The sequence below is a fragment of the Orbicella franksi genome, chromosome 2, assembly GCF_964199315.1.
Source record: "Orbicella franksi chromosome 2, jaOrbFran1.1, whole genome shotgun sequence".
Classification (NCBI taxonomy): domain Eukaryota; kingdom Metazoa; phylum Cnidaria; class Anthozoa; order Scleractinia; family Merulinidae; genus Orbicella; species Orbicella franksi.
Window position 1 is genome coordinate 33104138 of NC_138146.1, and position 20954 is coordinate 33125091.

At 38.0% G+C, this 20954-nt stretch overlaps 2 protein-coding genes across 3 annotated transcripts; both read left to right on the forward strand.

Annotated features, from left to right (window-relative positions):
• Nucleotides 1-11: 11 nt before the first annotated feature.
• On the forward strand, nt 12-9984 carry LOC145479412 (RNA-binding protein with multiple splicing 2-like). Of its 2 annotated transcripts, none has more exons than XM_081457773.1 (13): nt 12-377; nt 476-553; nt 2468-2506; nt 3450-3461; nt 5046-5108; nt 5487-5625; nt 6206-6269; nt 6686-6773; nt 7489-7646; nt 8044-8113; nt 8261-8301; nt 8652-8756; nt 9261-9984. In XM_081457773.1, the coding sequence occupies exons 1-12, from the start codon at nt 348-350 to the stop codon at nt 8731-8733; spliced, it is 864 nt and encodes a 287-aa protein (XP_081313899.1). In that variant the 5' UTR covers nt 12-347; the 3' UTR covers nt 8734-8756; nt 9261-9984. The 2 variants fall into 2 exon arrangements, with proteins under 2 accessions (XP_081313899.1, XP_081313898.1); XM_081457772.1 differs by having other exon boundaries at nt 8652-8721.
• A 4656-nt stretch (nt 9985-14640) lies between these two features.
• Nucleotides 14641-18896, forward strand: LOC145479413 (major facilitator superfamily domain-containing protein 6-like). The gene is made up of 2 exons (XM_081457774.1): nt 14641-16584; nt 18440-18896. Exons 1-2 carry the CDS (start codon nt 15012-15014, stop codon nt 18724-18726), a joined length of 1860 nt encoding a protein of 619 aa, XP_081313900.1. The 5' UTR covers nt 14641-15011; the 3' UTR covers nt 18727-18896.
• The last annotated feature ends 2058 nt before the right edge of the window (nt 18897-20954 follow it).

Sequence of the window (20954 nt, forward strand, 5' to 3'; positions counted from 1 at the left end):
CGGGTTACTAAAACCTAATTTACACCCAATAAAGTAAAAACAATGTTTTCCTGTACAAATATAATTGTTGTCATGACAACTAAAGCGTCTTGGTGGGATTCCTTTCACGTGGAACTAGCAATGGAATGTCACGGGGGAAAGAAAATTGTTACGTCATGCAGAGTTACCTGTTGGTTGTACCATGCAGCTGCGGGGAATAGCAGAGGCCATTTTAATATTGTAGAAGGTTGTAATGCTTTTCATGTTGTTACACTGCACGTTACAAGCACCTCTGCACCTAAAGCACTAACACTGTCACTGAGCCGAGTGAGCCTTGCGCACAGCACTAGTGAGGTGCAACTAGGGCCATGGAGGCAAAATCGACTTCTGATGACGAGGTTTGGAGCACTTATGCCGCTAGCGTTAGCGCAGATAGAAGTAGCAGAGTGTTCCCCACACCCAGGCGTCTGTAACATTTTGATGCTTTCTCTTGTAGGTTCGGACCCTGTTTGTGAGCGGTTTACCAATCGATGTTAAACCTCGTGAAATCTACCTCCTTTTCAGAGGCTTCAAGGTACGCTGCGCTTTCTTCGCTTCAAGTGTTTTGTCGCGAACATTCTCAACGCCGCTCGGCTGAAAATGCCGAAAAGCAAGGCATTAAACTTAAATAGGGTTTGACAAGCCATAAGACCTCTCTAAACGAATCAGCGAGGTCTTCGCGCCTCTAAGTAAACTTATGTTACCGTTAACTATCTAAATGAGTTTGTCAAAGTTTTGAAATCGACTTGGTCAAGGTCGCGGAGTTCAACTACATTTTGACGAAAACAAATGAATATTGAAAAGCGTTCGTTTCCCTTCGAGTAGCTTTCATCTGAATAATAACAGTGTACTGTTTTTGTAAGATCTGGAGCCTCTGGTTTTGACAAAAGAGTTAAGTATATTGTTTGAAAGAAGTTTGTTCAACTTTGGTTCTCCTTCAAAGTCAGGCACTCACATTTTGCAAATATTTGCAATGCGCCTTGTGCCGCCATTATAAAAAAACGAAAGCGATTTACTGTGTTAAGCTAACTCATCGTATATGCAAACAACAAAACAAAGAAGCGGCTTATGAGCTCTTCTTTATTATTTACAGGAATGTACACGGTTGAAATTTGACGGACAACCGTCAAGTAAAGCGGAGGATGTCTTATTCCAAGACTTTCCGGGGTTATAAAGTGAAAACGGTTGCAAATTTTGCGCTGTAAAATGAAACGAGTACGTAATTATCACTTCTCTACGCTTATGAGTCCAGGAGCAATTAGGGACAAGGAAAGCTAATTAGGTGTTCAAAATGAATAGACAGAGTTTTGAACGCGACATGTGGTTAGCGAATATTTGCATTGAAGGTGATTAGTTGAGACAAGCCGGGTTTGCGATACATCTGTGATAGGTAGTCGCTTTGAAAGCACAATCTAAGTTCAGTGCCTTAGTGAGCACTATTATGGGTGTTCCTTGGAGTAATGTTTACACCCGGCTCAAAATCCGAGTAGTTACTTGAAAACTGTTAAATAGTAAACCGTAAATACTCTACATTCACTTCAACCGGAATGCTCCTATTTGTCAACAGTTGAAAAGAATTAACTGTACGGGCATGATTTGCAAACTAAATAGAGGCAAATTCATCTCACACTGCTAACATTACAATACGTTTAAACTGATCTCGGGCAAAAACAATTTCTTTTTCGATTATCGATCTTCTACTTCAAAACCTATCATTCTGTTTTATTCTCCACTATTTATATTATCTTTTCGCCAAATTCAAAATCTCAGGGATAACAGTGGAATACAGTCGAATATCCTTCTCGATAACCAAATCATTTGGGCGGATTCGTCATTACCATAATTTTGTCGCTTTTGCTGCAGTTTGTTTTCTTTTTCGAATTCAAGAACCTTCCTGGGAGTATTTTTGATCAAGAATACACGAAAAGATATCTATTTGTTTCTTTAAGTGTCTTTTTCTCGGCGCGGTGTGCGTTCCGGTTCTCGGCCAAACAACAACAGACTGACATATTTTGAAAATATCTGGTCAACTCCCTTCTCAATCGATTTACTTGCCTTCTTTGCATAACAACAAAACATAACATTGCATACACCTTTATCTAACCAATATTAAGCTCTTGGATGATGCAGTCCAATATAAGTCCTTTCAGCGGGTGAAGTCAGTTTTCATGAGGTTCATATAAGAGGCTATATCATTTTCGTCCCGATTTTTGTTAAAGTAAGGTAGACTTAAGAAAACGGCGATTCGTTATGTTTGGGCGACATTTATTGTAGATTAAACCTTCAATGTTGTTTTAGTATTTTCACGTTGTCAAGCGGAATGAATTTTTCTTAGTCAAGCTGTTGCAAGCCAGCGCAAGATCTCCCGTGAGAGTATTACGCATTGAAATCCCATGTATTCTAACTCAATTTGAAAAATTCTACAGTTGTTTCGTTTTGATTGTTCCAGGGTTACGAAGGATCACTACTAAAACTTACGGATAAACAGGTAAGAATAATTTCTTAGCAGGGAGGAAAAAGTAATTATCAGTTGACTTTGTGTTCAGCTATATCCTGTTGAATAATATATCTGTAGTATTATGGTGATAAACTTATATTAACTCCGACTTCAGTAGATAAATGCAGTATAGCACTAACAGTTTATTACTGTTTGAGACTCGGAAAAAATATACCAGCGTATTTTTAAACACAGACGAAATCCATATTTTATATTTTTAGTAATCTACAGTTGTTTCTATGCACTTTAAAGATTAAAAATATCTGCTTTCTAGGCCTGATTGCCAATGTCTCATTTTAGCTGTTTGCTAGAATCTATTTAAACCGTACAATTTTGTTAAGATTATAAATGTTTTCAACTGGGGTATGATTTTGGTCAACACATTTCAAAGTTTAACACTTTTTGCCTCTTTGTATGGGAGGTAATTAACAACGTTAATCGATCAAAAGAAAACCGAAGAAAGCACAGTGTGAATGTTGCGGTTTTCAGAAGTGCTTTGACAAAATAATTTGAGCCAAGCTGTGAACAGGAAAATACACTAAAGGACATTTCACACGAACAAAGTTCAACCAAGAACTGCTCTCTTTTTGTTATTTTGCGAGGTCGCCGTGCGAAACGAAGATGGCATTACAAGACGTTTTGCATAGAACTGAACTGATTTTTGATGGAAATATTCGTTCTTCATAGCTGAATTGATTTCCTGCAATTTTTTTTTTGTCTCGTCTAAACTAAGTCAGTCAATTGTGAATGGATCATGTGGAACAAGATTGGAAGAATTGTTTCCACTCAATTTCCTGTTATGTTTCTCGTACCATTCAAGATACGTTTCTTAACTGTCCAATACATTTTCCGTGACAGTAGATTTCCCTGTAACGATTGATTTCAACTGCACTAATTATGACACAATTTTCCTGTTCTTATCTCCTTGAAACAGGGCAAGCCTTCGGTAAGTGTTGTAGTCATTGCTTTTCAAGAGAGTTTTCACCGACAGTTATATCGCGCCTGATTTTGATTTCAAGTCTCTAAAGCCACCTTCTGATAGTATAAGGAATTCTGCCTTCCACTCCATGCGGAATTTACATAATTCAGTCAACTTATATTGCCATGGTTATCGTCAAGTGTCGTCATCTACAGCTGCATTTATAGAGGTATCATCATCGTTATCATCGACGTCATCATCGCCAGCACTGTAATCGTCATCATCATCATCATTATCACCGCTGCCAACATTACCAACACTTCCAATCGACCGCTGCTGTCACTGTCATCATTGTTATAATCATCATTATAAACAATTAGTATATACCACACAAGTGAATAGTGCTTTTCGGAGGTGATTAGCAAGTATTATTTACCTCCGAGCAGCCGGCGCGAGAGATTTTGAAATTTCCGACCGCTTGTCACACATAAAATAACGTTATGGTCCGCTAATTATTCAGCTTGTGTGGTATATACTAAAACAATTATTCACTCAGTGTCGGTGAAAGTGATGGATATTAACCTCGCCGCTTCGCGTCTCGGTAGATATCCACCACTATTTACCTCCACTTTGGTGAGTAACTGTTAATGATTGGATGAGGTTTTTGTGATATCCGGAATAATCAAGGTCGAGGTAAATGTTATCAGCCGAAGCCGAACGCTGAGGCTGATAACACTAACCGAGACCTTGATTATTCCGGATATCACAAAAACCGAATCTCATAATTAATTTGTTATACATTGTTTTAAAGAAAATAACGACAAACGCATTATCGCACCGAACACAGTTTATTTTCGAAAAGCCATGTTCTTACGTGAACTTGACGCTGCTCTTGGAAATCATGCATTGCGTACGCAACCTACGGATTATTCACCAATCTGCTAGCAGATTAGTGAATAATCTGTAGGTTGCGCTGTTTCCCAGAATTAATTGTAGGCTTTTAGCCAATGAGAAGACAGATGGTGACTACAATGTATAATAGTCAAAATAATCATCATTGTAATCATCATCACCACCATTATCACCTGATAAGAACTGAAACGTCCTCCGATATGATATCATCAAAACCTTACATGAAAGTAGTTGGCCTGGTGATAACTGCTAAACCTTGTTAATCCAAAAGTAAAATAGCGCAAGAATAGCAAAGTTATGACGTGTACCAGGAGCCATAATCGAGTATGGCTCCTGTGTGTACTTGCTTTTGAGTCTGAAAACGTAATTTTATGTTCGAAGAATTGACGATGTGAGAAACTGAACATCAGCGCCATCCCTTTGTTCATTACCACAATAATGCCGTTTATTGAAATCCATCATTAGAATTATCAGTGTCATAATGTTTATCATAATGATCACATTCAAAATCAATGTTAATTTGCGGCCATTCCGTACTTTGAAATTTTGTTCAGTACGTGGCAAACTGTGGTAAACATGGCCTTAAATGAACCTTAATATCGCTGGTCTTCGGTCAGTTGTGTTAAATTGATGAATTGGTTATTTTTTTAACCATGGTGGTACCTCAACAGACAAACAAATCCACTATTTTGATTTCAGCCTGTAGCATTTGTCACATTTGAAAGCAGAGAGGAAGCTGAAGAAGCCAAAGCCGCTTTACAGGTGCGAAAATGACTTGAGTATGTTGATTTCAGCATTCGTACATTAAAACTAGGATCCCAGCGCAGATCCAAGCCTCGATAAATTCTCGATTTTTGTGAGATAGCCTCTCTGTTCCGAAAACTTAATACTGATCAATTTTGAAACTTAATTGTGGTAACGCTTACGTATATGCAGTTGCTTTTGATGTTATTGTTTCCAAGATTAGTGAACACTTCATTAATGAACGTTGATTTACAGCTGTGCATGTATACACGCTCAATAGGAAATTTTGTAATATTTTCTTGTGGTGATTACGTACGGCCGTGCAATTTATACGCGATATCACTTTAAGGAGAGCATTATGTAAAAAAGATTTTCTTTGATAACTCCTTTCTACAGGGTGTGCGATTCGATCCTGATGTCTCCCAGACGCTTCGTTTGGAGTTCGCTCGTTCCAATACCAAAGTATCCAAACCGGTGAATAAGCAAGCCGTATTGACCTCTGCTCCTACCTTTTATCCCCGGGAGCCCCAGCTCAGTAAGTACTTAGAACGTGATATATTAAGTAAGGCTCGGAGGTTTTATTTATTCCCTATTAACTATTCCTTGACGTTATTGAGTATTCAAATTGAAGTCAGTTTTCCCTTTTCACTTCTGTTTCATGTGTTCGTATTTTAACCATGCCCTTGTTAATTAATAGATGAATTTCTATAATTTTTAGAGTGTGTCCTTTCAGTAGGTCTGTGCGTCCGATTTCACCAAGAGCTAAGATAACAAGAGTAAGCGGAGTGAAAGTTTGAAACTGAAACGGTGAAAACTGAGTCCGCTTCTAACAGTGTACTCAAACGCTATTATTAGGAAAGGCTTAGGAATGGCAAACTAAATTGAAAATGTGATATAGATAGTCTCCTGAAATAACTTAAGCAGTTTTGTTCTTTCAGATTACTATGAAAACGATTTTCTTCTCGATTTAGTGACAGAGATGTTTCTTTTTTTGCTTGCCTGTGGTTCAATCGAATTTTTCGTTAGTGGTAGAAATAGACTGAAATGCAACTTGAAAACGGGCTTGAGTAGGAAGCTGAAACTTATTTAACCATTGTTTTCTTTGTTTTCTTTAGTACATACAGACCTCGCTGCAGCTGGATTTCTGCCTACCCCAGAACCAAACTTAGCCTACCCTGCGTAAGTAAAATTTGCCCCTTACATGAGATGATTTCTAAATAATGCCTGAAGGATTAGAGTGCCACAAAATATAAAATCATTCATTCAAAAGAACGAAATGCAGCTGTCACAAGGAGATCCAATTCCAAACGACAGAAAACGTCTCAAGAAACTCTTAAAAACTGTTAACACTGGTGATGATAAACGAGCGCAGTGTTACGAGTACATAGTAAGTGCACGCGACAGGATAGGATAGGAAGCACATAGGTGCAGCCCACCAAAAAAAATGTGAAATAACAGATTATGTAAAGCTTTCTATTTTAGCGCTCGTATTAGCGTGGAGCACAATAACTTAAGTGATCAGATTCGTTGTAATGAGATATAATCATAGCTTTAGTGTTCTGATAAAATGTTTGAGTTTTTGTCTTTCCTAACAGTCCCATATTTAATGACATCATGACAGCAGCAGCAACAGCTCAACACACGGCGTTTAACCATCATCCTACAAGTATTCTACAGTTGCAAGTAAGCCGTTAGGCCTCGTCCACAATACGCCGGAGAAATTTGAAAACGCAGCTTTATTAATTTCTACAGTTAGGCCTACCGTCCATATTAATCCGTTACGAAAACGGAGCTTTTCGAGAACCCTTCTCAAACCGGAGCAATTTGAAAACGCCGGCTTTGGGTCATTTTAGTGTGGGCGGAAAACAATTTGAAAATGGAGCTTCTCGAAAACGACGACGTCACCTCGGATAAACATGTGATTTCCCTGCTTGAGTTTTCCGGCTCAAACGCAAATCCAAAATGACGGGTGATCGTTGCGTTTTTAAAGTTCTCCTGCGTAGTGTAGACGAGGCTTTTACTCTTTCAGCTACAAAAATAATAAGTATTAAATTGGTCATTAGAACAACTGATAACCACTAGTTTGTAGAGTACGTGGAACACAAATTCGGAGATTTTCGAATTAACACTAAAATGGGAGATGTTTTTTGTAACGCTTTTTCAATCACTCAAACTAAAGCCTACATTCTAAAAAGCGTTACAATTGTAAAAACGTTCAACATGGTGATCAAATTAGGAAGGTTGAAATGATGTGGGAAACAATTCTATAAAATGTTCACCTGAACGTTTTACGTAATAAGAAAGATCTAACTAGTCAAGAATTCTGTTTTCTATAATCAGTGCACGGACTCTCAAAATTAAATTTGCTAATTATCTCTGCATAATTTATCCTTTGCAGGCTTTCCCTCAACATCATCATCCCATAATCCCGGCTTTAGCATCACCGACAGCGCTTCACCACATGGCGAACCTGGGAAACCCGCCATGCACGACGCTCTTCGTAGCCAACCTTGGGAAAGGAAGCTCTGAACAAGAACTCAGGGATCTATTTGCAGAGTAGGTCATGTGATTGTCTGTGGCCGTGTTTCGTAGGTATTTGTGACCCTGGGGACCCGAGTTTCAACACGGTGATAAGAGACGACAATGACCTTCGTTCTGTCGGAAAAAGAGTTTTATGTAGCCCAGTCATTTCTCATTACCAGTCGGTTCTTATTTCCAGAGTCAGTTTTCTGTTGTTTCAGTTGTATAACGCTGTTCGTGTAGTCAAGTACAAAGGGTGAAAGGGAAGCCCTGGACTCCTTCTCTTCAATTAGGGACACCTTTTAACGAATGGTAAAAAATGAGGCAATCTTTATTGAAAGAATGTTTTGATTGAGGGGTTCAGAAATATTGTTTAAGCTTGATGGTTAATTGGTAGTATATCAACTTATCTCCCATTTCATATTTTTGGCAGGTTACCAGGCTTTCGGCGGCTAAAAATGCACAGTAAAGGAAGCAGTCCCGTCTGTTTCGTGGAATATCTGGTACTTAATTGCTTTGCTATTGGTGCTCAGTATATGTTATGAGTTATCGAGCACCAATTGGCTAATCAACGTGGCAAATATTTTATTAATGTTTATAAGCTGGCCTCGAGATCATAGATCTTGCTTGGTGTTGTTTCTTTTTTACAGGATGTTTTTACGGCGACTAACGCAATGTACAATCTTCGAGGGTAAGTAATTTTAAAAAAAAGTCTTAGCGTGTTACTTTTGCATGTTATTATCTCAGTCGAATAAACACGTAAATTAAAACCAGGTCTTCAGTGACCAGTTAGTGTACAGGATAATATGGCCACAAAGCATAAGTCAGTGAGATAATCAAATTTCTTTGACATGAATCCCCTCTGTTTAAGTGATTATATTTTCTAATACATGTCTTGTTACTTTGCATATTATTAGTCACTTTGACAAGACCAAAACTCCGGCCAATTCTTCACTGACTAATGAGTGTACCGAATAACTTAGCTACAAAGAATATTTCAGAGATAGTTCATTTGACATGAATTTCCTTTGCATTTTGTAGCCGGAACCTGCAGTCCTCAGCTGAAAAGGGTGGCATAAGGATAGAATACGCAAAATCAAAAATGGGCGAGGTACATGAGTGACTAAGTCACGCCATCTTTGTTAGGTACATCTTCTCTCCGTATGTTGCATCTGTGGCATTGTTGTGCATTGTAACATTCAGTCCTAAATGTGTTTTCTCCAGAAACTTTGTTTACCGTCTTCGGTGTTTGTAATGTAGGTTTGACTGTTTTGTAACACGCAAAAAAGAATTGTTTGATAGCAGTGTTATTTATACTGACTGTGTTGCCTTCGTTATCAACGATATTGTCATAGTCTTCCTCATTATCATGATCATCGTCATTATCACATCGCAACCCTAGTTGACGTTATATTACAATGTTCGTTTAACTGATTATAAATATATTTGAATTATATTGCACTAAAATTGTAATTTCAGGAAAAGTTTACTTTTGTACACGCTATGCAACGCACTACAACTGTGAAGAAAATCACACTGAGGCTTGAGGGATTCTCAGAACTCCTCCACGACGAAAGCGAATAAAGTTATTCAACCGTGTTCGCATTGCCTGAATGTTGACTGATATTTTTTGTTTGTTTTGTCTGGTAGGGTCGGGTTATTGTTGATGGCTTTGGTGCAATACCGATGCAAATACAACAATGAAAGCACGGACGAACGAACGCAAGGTTCGGATAAGAGCTGCTCAATAAAAAAAAATGAGGCAAATTTGGGTCAGACGTAGGCATCCATATCCTGTTGAAAAAACGCCGAGAACTGTGGAGATCTTTGTTTTTAAAAATAGTTCTTAACGGTTCTTGAAATAGAAATTTCCTGCGGAATAAACTGCCGAACTCATAACAGTTTCCTGCCTTTAATAAGGCAAAAGGGAGAGTAATTTAAGATTTTTTTATGGTATGAGAAGTCTTTACGCTGGCAAGCAAGGTTTTGTTAAACTTTCGAAATATCAAGTACGTAAGTGTGTTACGAGTCAGTAGCATACGTCAAGCTGTTCCTTTTCATCGTAATCAATTTCATCTCGCCTCTTTGCAGAAAAACTGTGTGTGATGAAATCCTAAGTTATAGGAACAATACAAGGATTCCTTTCTTCCTTGAAAAAAAATATTTCCTTTTTATTGATGTTTAATTTTATTTTTCTTGAGCGGCTATTTTCTTATAAGAGACGCAAAATGTCTCCAAATTCCAGTTGAGGAGGTGACTGTTTTTAAGTTATTTGAATGAGGAGTGATTGGTTTTCTATGTTTACAGGTTTCAGTCCAAGTTGTAAATATTATTACTGTTATTAATATTTTACATTAAAGTATTTAATGAAACCATTAAATATTGGTAAATTTGTTTGCAACATTGTCTTTGTCTCTATCGATGACGTAATATTTTGTACAAAGAGTTTTAACTGAATTTAATCTCAACCAACAAACTGAATCTAATCTCTATAAACAAACTGATAGCACACAGCTTCTTTATACATCTGGACACGGACGGGAGTTAATATATCAAACACGAGAGACAGTGTTTCATCGGGATATCCAAACACCGAGAAGAGAGTTGAAAGTACGACGCGCAGCGGAGTATTTTTGACGAAATTCAAGCTATTTGGAAAGCCGACGAAACACTGTCTCGAGTGTTTGATGTTTGATACATCTTCTCAATCAAAACAAAAGATAAGGAGTAAACGGAGAAGTAAAATCGTCAAAGTCTATGCTAATTAAGATCGGGTATCCAAACATCCTTCACGGTTGTGATTTTCTTTGTTTTAACTTGATGAATTATTATTGAGTTCGAGAAAGGCTTTTCAAGTCCTCGCCAACTTGATCGGTTATACATTTAGCTGAGGCATCAAAGCTATGAACTCCAATTGTTGTATATTTCCTCACATTTAGTTGGAAACGTTTTTGTTCCAAGATCTTGACATTTCCACGGCAACCGTATTTTGACAGGCATGCTTTTCAAATTTCGAAATTTTTGGCTTTAAATAATTTTTTTTAACTTCCTTGCATTAACTTTTAGACAATTTTAGCTTTCAATTCTTTAACTGTTTTGGCTCTCGGTCAGCTATTTTCGGTAGTTGTCTGACGTTGTTCAAAAGTCATAAAATCCAAGATGGCACCTACTTGTAGATAATGGCCACATTTCCCGTCATATGACGTCATCGTACCATGTAAAGGACCTCGGCAAATAGTTTGGACGCGTAAACATCGTCCAATTTTCTTTGTAATAGCGTAATACTCTAATAGTTACAAGACGAGGGCCTTAAAAGCCTCCCCGGTCCCAGAAGACTACTAAAAGCCCGTTTGAAAAGGGTTACTGAACCCTTTCCTGTCAAAGACATGGATACGTCCTCAGCAATAAGTGTGATAAGAGACCCAGAATGAATACAAATTTTATTTTCTGAATTAATGTGTTTTTTTAGATTATCGGTCGTCGAGCTGAAAAGGAAAAAGTCCAAATCCCGTTGACCCGATGTAGTTAGCTCATTTAGAGTTTTCATCACTCATCACGTGCGCATCGAGGAAGGAGGTAGCGTAAAGTTTTGTATGCGTCTGTTGATTGTACCAAGTACAGTACAACCAAGTACGATTGTACAGGCGCGTTGACCATTCTGAAATAAGAATATATTCTGGAATTTTCTTAGAACAGCAATTCCGACCGCACGTCAATATGAACAATTCACTTGGCAAATAACCCAAACCGTGGATTCTTGGGCGTTGTTTGAGTTAAATTTTGGAAACAACTTCCTCGAGTGCTCATGCAAGGGGATAGAAGAAAGGATAAGGAAAATTTCTTTCGAACTCTTACTGATTCCTGAAGTATGGATATGCCTATTAAAACCTATTTCAGCGTCGACGACGGAACGAAAACTGGGCTTATTATTCCGAGTTTTCCGCCCGCTAAAACGGAATGCTTGGACACGACACAATTTCTTTTTATCCCGGAGTTAGGTCAATCGAACGCACCCAATCCTACCTCACTGATAGTTCGAATCCTTAAAACACAATTTCAAAATTTCAATCAGATAAATAAGTCGGCGCGTATACGGCACGTCAAAACTATTGGCCGGTAACATTTAAAGCGCCTGAGAGGGTGTTATTGTTTTGAAGATGGCAAAGGCTTAATTGCAATTTAGTGGTTTCTAATTTTTTAAAAAGAAATATCTCGGTCAACCACATAGCTTTGAGAGCGTCGCCATTTTGTGAATGGTGTGCGTTACCCTTAAATAAAATAAGTCCTTTGAATAATAGGTGCTTTTAGTAAGAACTGAGAGTTTTAAAAATACGCTAAGTGTATTTCAATGAATTGTCGATAACATTAGCGCTTTTAGGAGAGCTTACTTGGGAAGAAGTTTTTTTGGACGATATGAAATAATGTCCACTAGCAACTGGCTTGTCCACAATTCCAATAAAATTGATTGATCCATTTATATTTAATTTCTAATCGGAGAATATAAAAACAATCGGTAATTCCCCTTTTTCCTTCAGCACAAAATTGTAAAATTTGTTAAACAATCGCAGCTTTTTAGGCGTTTTGAACTAGACAAAAATTCTTACAGTACGTTTGTCTTGATCATGTGCTGTCAGTAGTTGATGGACAAAAACATCTCATCTGAACTGTTCAATATTAATACATACGCCGATTCAAGCAACTTCTTATTTATCTAAAAAGTGCACATATACATATATAGTTTACTGCGTTTGTATCTTGTAAGGTTTTTTTTCCTTAATTTGATACATCTTTTTAATGGAACACTTATTGCCGACGTTGACCCATCATCACATTTGGGCATATCAGTGTGATTTATTTTTGCGTAGCTCCAATTCTGTTTGGGTCACCTTGATTCCGTTTATGGTACGTAGCACCTTCATTTGAAAGCTTGTCAGTTTATTTGTTATGAAATTGCTACAATAACTTGGCGCATAAACTAATGCAAAGAAAACGCTTTTGTTGTATTTTACAAGCTTTCACCTGTATTTGTTTGAACAGTAGACTTCTGGACTTCAGAAGGTGTGGAACTTGTCAGAAAAAGCCAAAGTTTCCCTACTAAATACAAATGATTTTCTCTTTCTTTTTCTCGTTAATTCGAAACTAGCTCAAACGTTTTCTATACAGACGTTATTGAAGCAGATAAATTTTTGTGAACTTCATTTGAAATCGCAATTAAGCAGAACAGAGATGACATTACAAAAAAATAAGGGGTGGAAAACCTATAAACAGAATAATTAGTCGGTTTTTCGGCTTTCAGATATATCGGCACAATTAGCGACCTCAATTATATGACTTATTTTAAAATTTAACGATCGTAAATCAATTCGTCTGCAAGGCATTTCAATTTAGATTTAGAAAAAATAATGATATTCTCTGTATCAAACAGGAACTTAATTATTTGTGTTGTTTTAAAATAGAGTTTGTGGCGCCATTCTTGGTTATCACAAATTTAGTAAAAGGATGTAAAACATGTAGAAGATTCTAGCCACGAAACACAACGGGGAGCCTTTGTTTACCAAAAACCAATTCCAAGCCCTGTTTTTGTTACCAAAGGGGTGTTTTTACTATTTATGATTGCTTGCGTTATTTCCTTTTATCAGTTACAATGTCGACATTCATATGCAAAAGTCGGGATTTCTTTTCTGAAATTCAGTGTAACCACGGCAAAGAAAACGTTTTCCTCTAGAGGCTTGGTTTTTCTAGGTCATGTTCCTTTCTGAAGTGGTTCAAGGATATAATCAGAGCGAAATTTTTCACTTTCAAAGACCGAAAATGGATCCAATATCGTATTTAATGTAACAGATTCCAAATAAGGTTACTTGAGGTTTCTGAAAACAATAAGAAGGTCTAAAAATGCATTTATTCTTCCGCTTTCTTTGTGAATTTTTAAGGGATTCTTTTAATCAAATATCAGCCATATTTTATCTAATTTCTTTTCTGCCCCAAAAAATTCAGCGCATTTATGTTTTCCGATGAAAAGATCGGCAAACTTCTATGTGGGCGTTTAAACACAGTTATCTGTCACCGTTACTGAATCAAAGGCTATTGTAATAAACTTATTGTAGATGAATGCATACACAAAGCATTTCAAGCAACTGAAAAAATAACCAAGACAAGTCGATGCCGGCTTGTATTATTGCAAAAAAATTATGTTTCCATTCGCTTGACGCGTGCTTTTAGATAGGTAAAAGTTGCTTGGTTACTGCATTCACTACTATCAATACCAGATTGTCAGAAATTGCTAAGATGAGTTTTAAAATGCCATCAAAGATATTTTAATCATAGCTATTCCTGGATCGGAACTCACTTAAAATTGTGGTTTTTTAAAGTGAAAAAAGCTTTAAATATTTAAAAATAGGTGCGGCACCGTTTATCATTTAAATTCTGTTTTCCAGCTGCAAAAACAACGGCGTGGGGGCCTGTCTTAAGCTTATAAGATGACTACGCACGATTCCTTTTCTTCTGTTGCCTCGGATTTTTCCTCTTCAGCGAAGCCGACCAAAGACCAGTACTATTAAAACAATGAAAAGGAAGTTAGTTCCTAATAAAATCAAATGAAGAAGGCCACGCAATAACGTTTGAGAAATAATAATAACGTTTCGCAATGGCAGTGTAAATAAATTCTTGCGATAAAAAAGTCACATTTGCATAATGCATGTACATGGCCATTTTTCGGCTGGATTCAATTTTGTGTCAAGATCACATCGTCGGTTAGCATGAAAGAATTAAAAAAATACTCTGTTGATTTAATTCGATTTTGCCTTACAGCTCAAGCAAAACAAAACAATGGCAATGTTTATTCATCGCCAAAGATAAATTGTTGATCCAGTATCTTTTGAACGTGTTTTGCCCTGAAACGCAGTGCCAATGAAAACCGCGAAAAACCTTGAGCGATTATTTGATGAAGCTTTTATGAAAAAGATCATTGTCACTCTCCCGAATTGACAACTCCCACTTTCCATTGTTTTCAGACTAACCTTAAATTTGTAAATGTAAATTGCGTTTCGCAGCTTATAAACAGTTTGTCTCAGCTGTTTACATTGCGACCAAGGTGGTTTAAAGTGCTCCAAATTATACTATTCTCACACCACGCCACTCTGGCCGTAGCTTTCATCACTTTAGTCAGTGCGATTGTTGCTTTGTGTTAAGGACGTGGTTAAGTCGCTTCGAATCAGCGTCTCCTGCTGAAGGTTTCGAGATCATGACAGTATTCATAGCCGAAGGGCCCTCACTGTGATTTCCCTGCATCAAGGACAAAATTATGTTGATTTTTTCGGACGTAATCTTCAGGTTCGAAAGCCGGCGTTAGTTTCGAAATTGCGTCGGAGTTTCTGGTTGCTGTTGAGAACGGAGTGACTGGAGATGGAGAACGAATCGACAGATTCTAAGGAGGACGATTCGTCGAAGCAATGTCAGAAATTCGGGCAAGAAACAATTACTACGGCTAAAAAGATTTTAGACACGGTTGACAAGGACCTAGTCGTTCCGAAGTTGTCTTTCTTCTTCTTCTTCATGGCAACCGGCGCTTTCTTACCGTATCTTGGTGTGTTCTACAAGCAGCTTTGGCTCACCGCTCGTCAGTCTGGGATTCTGCTCGGGATTCGTCCATTTGTCAAGATGTTATGCTCTCCTCTCTGGGGAATGGTCACGGATGTCTGCAATAAACCCAAGCTTATTCTCCTCGTCTCTATTTTAGGAACAACTGTGGCCCATTTCTCCCAGAGTGTAGTTTCACCGTTTCATCTGCCGTGCTATCCAGAGATGAACAGGACGAACTTCAGCTATGCCAGGGCAAAATTTCTTGCAGGGTACGCTTCCGACCGCTCTTCGCGACAAAGCGGTTTTCCAGCCGTTAAAACTCATTTGCAAAACGGATCTTCCCTCAGGAGTGAACAAGGACAAGGAAAAGCAAATATTTTACATTTTGAGAATGACGACAACACAGTTTCTCGAAACTCGAGTGCGGCAGGAAAATTACAAGGAAATACAAATTATAAGTACGAAGAAGATTTCAGGAAGGACGCAGGGCAAAGTTATAGCCCGGACGGGGTTGTTGCCGCTCAAGATAGAAGCATCGAAGATCTAGGGACCGAGCCAAGACATGAAGATAAACCACGAGAAACCAGTGAAGCAAAAACTAAAATATTGACAAAAAACAAAAAGCGCAAAAATCCAAACATGAAGAATGATTTCCGCGTGAAGGACAACCAAACGATTTTCGTGACTTTGCTCGTGATTGTGTTTCTGGGGGAATTTATCGCTGCGCCAGCTCCCATGTTGACGGACAGTGGTACTCTTGGTATCTTGAGTGGACGAGAGCACCAATATGGCCGGCAAAGACTTTTTGGGTCTATAGGCTGGGGAATCGGCTCACTATTGTCAGGGGCAGTAGTCACAGCTTTCAACTCGTGCCCATTTGAAGACAGCATCAACTATGTGCCGTGTTTCTACGTGTTTGCCGCCTCCATGATCTTCGACTTCTTCGTGGCGTTCTTCTTCAAGTTCCCCTCAGCGCCACCGAAACACGAAACTGCGAACGCGGAGAACGAGTTCTGGAAAGGACTGAAGATATTTTGTAACCTGAAGAACGGAGCTTTTATCTTCACCCTGCTGTTTCTAGGCTTCTCTCACAGCCTTCAGCTTTCATTCCTGTTTTGGTTTCTTCAAGACATTGGCGGGACACCCATTCTCTTCACTCTCATTGTTGCTGTGAATTGCCTTTCCGAGGTGGTGATGTTTTTCATGGCGACCTACTTTGTGCAGAAGATTGGCCACGATGCCGTCCTTTACACAGGTCTAGGCTGCTATGGGTTGAGATTTTTGCTGTACTCGTATCTTCAGGAGCCCTGGTGGGTTTTGCCCTTGGAAGCTCTACAAGGCTTTACCTATGGAGGAGTTTGGACGGCGAGTGTGGCATACGTTGGGCCCCAGCCAGGTGAGACTCCTTCACGTTTCTTTGGCTCATTAATGAATTGTTTATTTAACTATAAAATTTATTTTCCACATGACTCAGATTTTGGTGAATCAGATCGAATTTCAGTTTATTCCGTAATAATTTCAATCCTAACCACCATTTCAATGCGTCTTCTTTCAAATATATTCTAGGTAAAAATTAAGTGCAATCTGAGTAATCGCTAATCCTAATTTTCCAATGGTCGTGTCGCTCCAATATTTGAAATTGTGCTTTTCGGAACAAACAGAATAAAATAGACTAGTGTTTCTCGATTGTTTGTTCGTGCTTGCGTGATCAGAAGGACCCCAGGCGAGGAAGGTACCGGGCAACGTTGGAGAGCATTTGTTTTGGGGATCGATCCCTTAAAATATCGTAAAAGGCACTTCTACTTAACAAAACATTAAGTTTATGTATTTCTGGAACTAGATAAAAGCGAACAAATATAGAAGTGTTTTTTAAGCAATTATAATAGTCCATAGTCTCTCTCTAAACTGAACGATCACTCACTCAAAGCTTCAAGATGAAAGCAAATTAGTTGAAAAATATTGTCCTGTCTAAAGAGCCCTCACAATAGGCTATGCAAAAAAATGATTCTTTTTTATTCAAATCAGTTCTAATTGATTAAAAAACCTGAGGACACTCAAGTCAATTTTTGACACCACACCTCACACTTGAGCTGCTTTAAATTCACTTCTACTGGTTAATCAATTTCGTCTAGCGACAAAAAAAATCGATAATTGCGTCGCTGAAGCCACAAATTCATCGTGCAATGATGATGCTCGCGGCCAAAGTAATAAATACCGTTAATAATGTTCTAAACTAATGGAACTTATTTTCAAGAAAAGAATGGCGGGTGAAAGACTCATACATCGAAATAAAACTCTCTAATGTCGGGCAGATGTAAAAACTTAGGTTTTTTAGTCCTTGGCGTATTTTTGTGGTGAACACGTTGCCAAGACACCATTGCAGTGACTTTATTTTTAATTTTAAAGTTAACTGACTCACTGAATTATTGATATCCTCTTTATAAGCTTAATCCTGATTTTCTTTATAAGACGCTAATCAACTTTCCTTCTTTCCGGAGCATCTGGAAGTTTTCCTTTGAGATTTTTTGTCAATAAAAGCTTGTTTGTCGTCTCTGGATCCGGCGGTTTGTTTCGTCCACCTAAATTAAGTGTAACAATAAGATATTTTACAATTTTTGCGGTTAAGATAAATCCTCTTTTAGCTCAATGACTAAGTTATGCAGTTGAAAATTTTACCCCCTTAAAAAGAATAACCAAAACTGGTAATATATCTTTTGCCGACTAAACGCTGTTGTTTTGTTTTGTTCGTTAAATATCACAACCAAACAACGCACAGGGTTTTTTTGCCATTTTGAAAACGCTTAGTAAATCGAATGTCAAATATTTTCATCAAATTTTATCGTTGGAATACTTAACCGATCAAAATTTGAAGGACCAAATGATTAAATTTTATTCAATGACAGAAGGCCTGCGGAGTTTATGCACCTTTTCAGTGAGACTCAGTCCAAAGTACAGACCTGCCATTGCATATATGCGTAACTTCCAGCCACCGAGCGCAACTACAACATTCGATCAGTAGATATTTTCCCAGATGCCTCAAGTGTGCGGACTGAACGTTATCTTTCAGAAATGATTGCAATCATACAGGGCGTTTTTGACATTAGATTCTCATACAAACTCTTCTATTTCATGGGATAATCACCCCTTTTTAAATTGACGGGAAAGTCTTCGAAATCCTCATTTCACTGGGCGTTAAACTTTACTAAAATGTTTTTATGCCAAACACAATTCTCTACTCTATTCGTTTCCAGGTTCCGGAGCAACAATTCAAGGTATAATCCACGGGGTGTACTGGGGTCTAGGTATGGCAGTGGGTGGAGTCATCGGTGGAATGATGGTTCATGAAATTGGTGCGCGTCTGACATTTCGCCTTGAAGCGGCTTTCTCTTTCGCAATCCTTGTTCTATTCTTCGCCGTCAACAACGTCCATGAAAAAAGCACTCGTTATTCTCAGATTCCGTCAGAACCTCAGGAAACTTTGGATGACCATGACGGAGCCGCGGGCCAAGAATTAGAAAGTACAATGGGTACTAAATGAAGTAATGTTTAGACCTAATTTTATTTCTTAACGGTCTCAATAATTCTCAAGCGGGGAAAAGTTTATTTTTTATTGCTTTTATTATATGTACAGTTGCCCCGAAGCAGATTTTATTTATTGCGGATTTGGGAAATGTATTGGTTTCAAAGCCATCTTTGTCACAAAGTGACTTACAATTATTCAATATAAATGGGTAATAATAATTAATTTTCGTTTCCCAACCCGACTAAAGTTTAAAAAAAAATTGAAATTGTACAGATCGATAAAGTAAGACATTTAGCTGAGTGTAGTTTGACCTTCCTTTTTAGATACACTTGGTCGGTCATTGCTTATACTATAATATGACTATGACTATGGTCACTCCTTAGACTATGATCACCAAACCTTAGACACAAACCATTATTTAGCTACACTTTTTTTTAAACCAAAGAAGACCTGTCTACTATTCACACTTGTGAATAATGTGAATACCGTAAACTGCCGCTTGTAAGCCCTAGGCTTTAATAACTTCGTAAGGGCTTTTGGATGGGCTTATAAATGGAGGGGTGTATATCCGGGGAGGCTTATAAGTGGAATAAAGAAAACCGTTTTGATATATAAGCTAAAGAGGAGTTGATCGAAATACGATTTTATTGGAGTGGTTTCAGTTTAGGCTTTAAAACATCATAACAAATCGATTCATTTCACTTTAATTTAAACTAGAGGGAGATATCCGGGGAAGCTCATGATCGGATGTAATATTTTGTTTACAGGTAGATTGGGCCTATAACTGTAGGGGCTTATAAAAGGCACGAGTTGTAAGCGCAGTTTACGGTATTTGCGGGTATCACGCTTCGCATGTATGAAGCACTGTAAAGAATCAAGCATTATTTTGAATCACGTTTATTTTTGTATGCCACTGTTGATCAGGGGCGAGTTTGTTCAAGCTAAATGAATGTAATGTAGAATTGATGTTCCAATCATAGTGAAATTTGTCTATAAGATGACTATAGAGTGTGGTGAACCTTGGGTGGCTCGTAATCAACAAGAGATTGCCTTTGGTGCTTGAAATCGTTTTTTACTCTTTTTTTGGCGAAGGGGGCTTGTGCAAATGTAACAGCCTCTCTCGGCAGTCCTTTCCGGATGCAAACTGATAAACCGCTGCACTAGATGAGATAGTTTGTTTTTAATAGGGTGCCAGGGCATCAGTTGGGCAATTTAAATGTTAATTATTTATGTGAAGATATTTAAAAAGTAAAAATAGCCGTGTTGGCTGCATTTGATTCTACTAAGGTTCGAGAATGGAAAATGGAGTTAGCATAAATTTCGATGTAAAAATTACAACACTGTGAGCTGCAAAACGACAGATGCTATCGACCAAATTGAACCAATATGTAGTGGGTCACTGAATTTCTCTTTGACAAGTTAGTAAATGGTGAAAATTAAATCCTGGGTTTGTAGGTAATAACGTTGAAAAGGAGATTATTTTTAAGTCGCCTTTATACAGCCATACCCTGCTGGACAGGTGCGTTGTTTTAACACGATGTGTTTCAGTAGAATGGTGAGTAAACTAACTTTTAGCGCGCAAGTGAAGGATTTTGCCTTGTAATTTGGGACGTAACTTCATCGTCAGCAGGTCCAAAACTTCGCTATCGACTTGAGGAATTATTGAATCGGTATATCAGCTTACCTAATTCTGTTTACAAATGAAGGTCTCTCAGCAGTTGCAACATTGCGGATTTTTGCGCGCAATGTTTTTTAAATGTGTAGACGCCATCTAAACATGTTCTCAATAGCTTAACTGAACTACTAGTTACTCCCAACCTCCAATATCTTCATAAAAGACATCCAATCGATTGCATGCCAATCCTTTGACAAAACACGACGATCAGTTAGGGTATTCTAATTCATTAGAAATTCAGTACCTTAAAAGATACTAAAACTCTACGATTTATCCCTCTGGGCTACTTCCCTACTTCACTTCTATCAGTTTAAGTGGCATGCCTGTGAACTAGCTTGGTTTAGCTAAGCGCATTGACCACTATAAACAACAACATTTGAACTTTTTCTTTCTGAACTGTTGCGAGCAATGCTGTCTGCAATCTTGCAGCGCCCGGTGTGCCCAGATAATTAACCGAGCCAAATTAAATCTATTGAAGATGACAGCGGTATTGTTGGAGATTTGTCAAGTTATCATAATTTTTATGTACGTTGTTTTAAAACAAATAGATATACACTTCTATTAATGC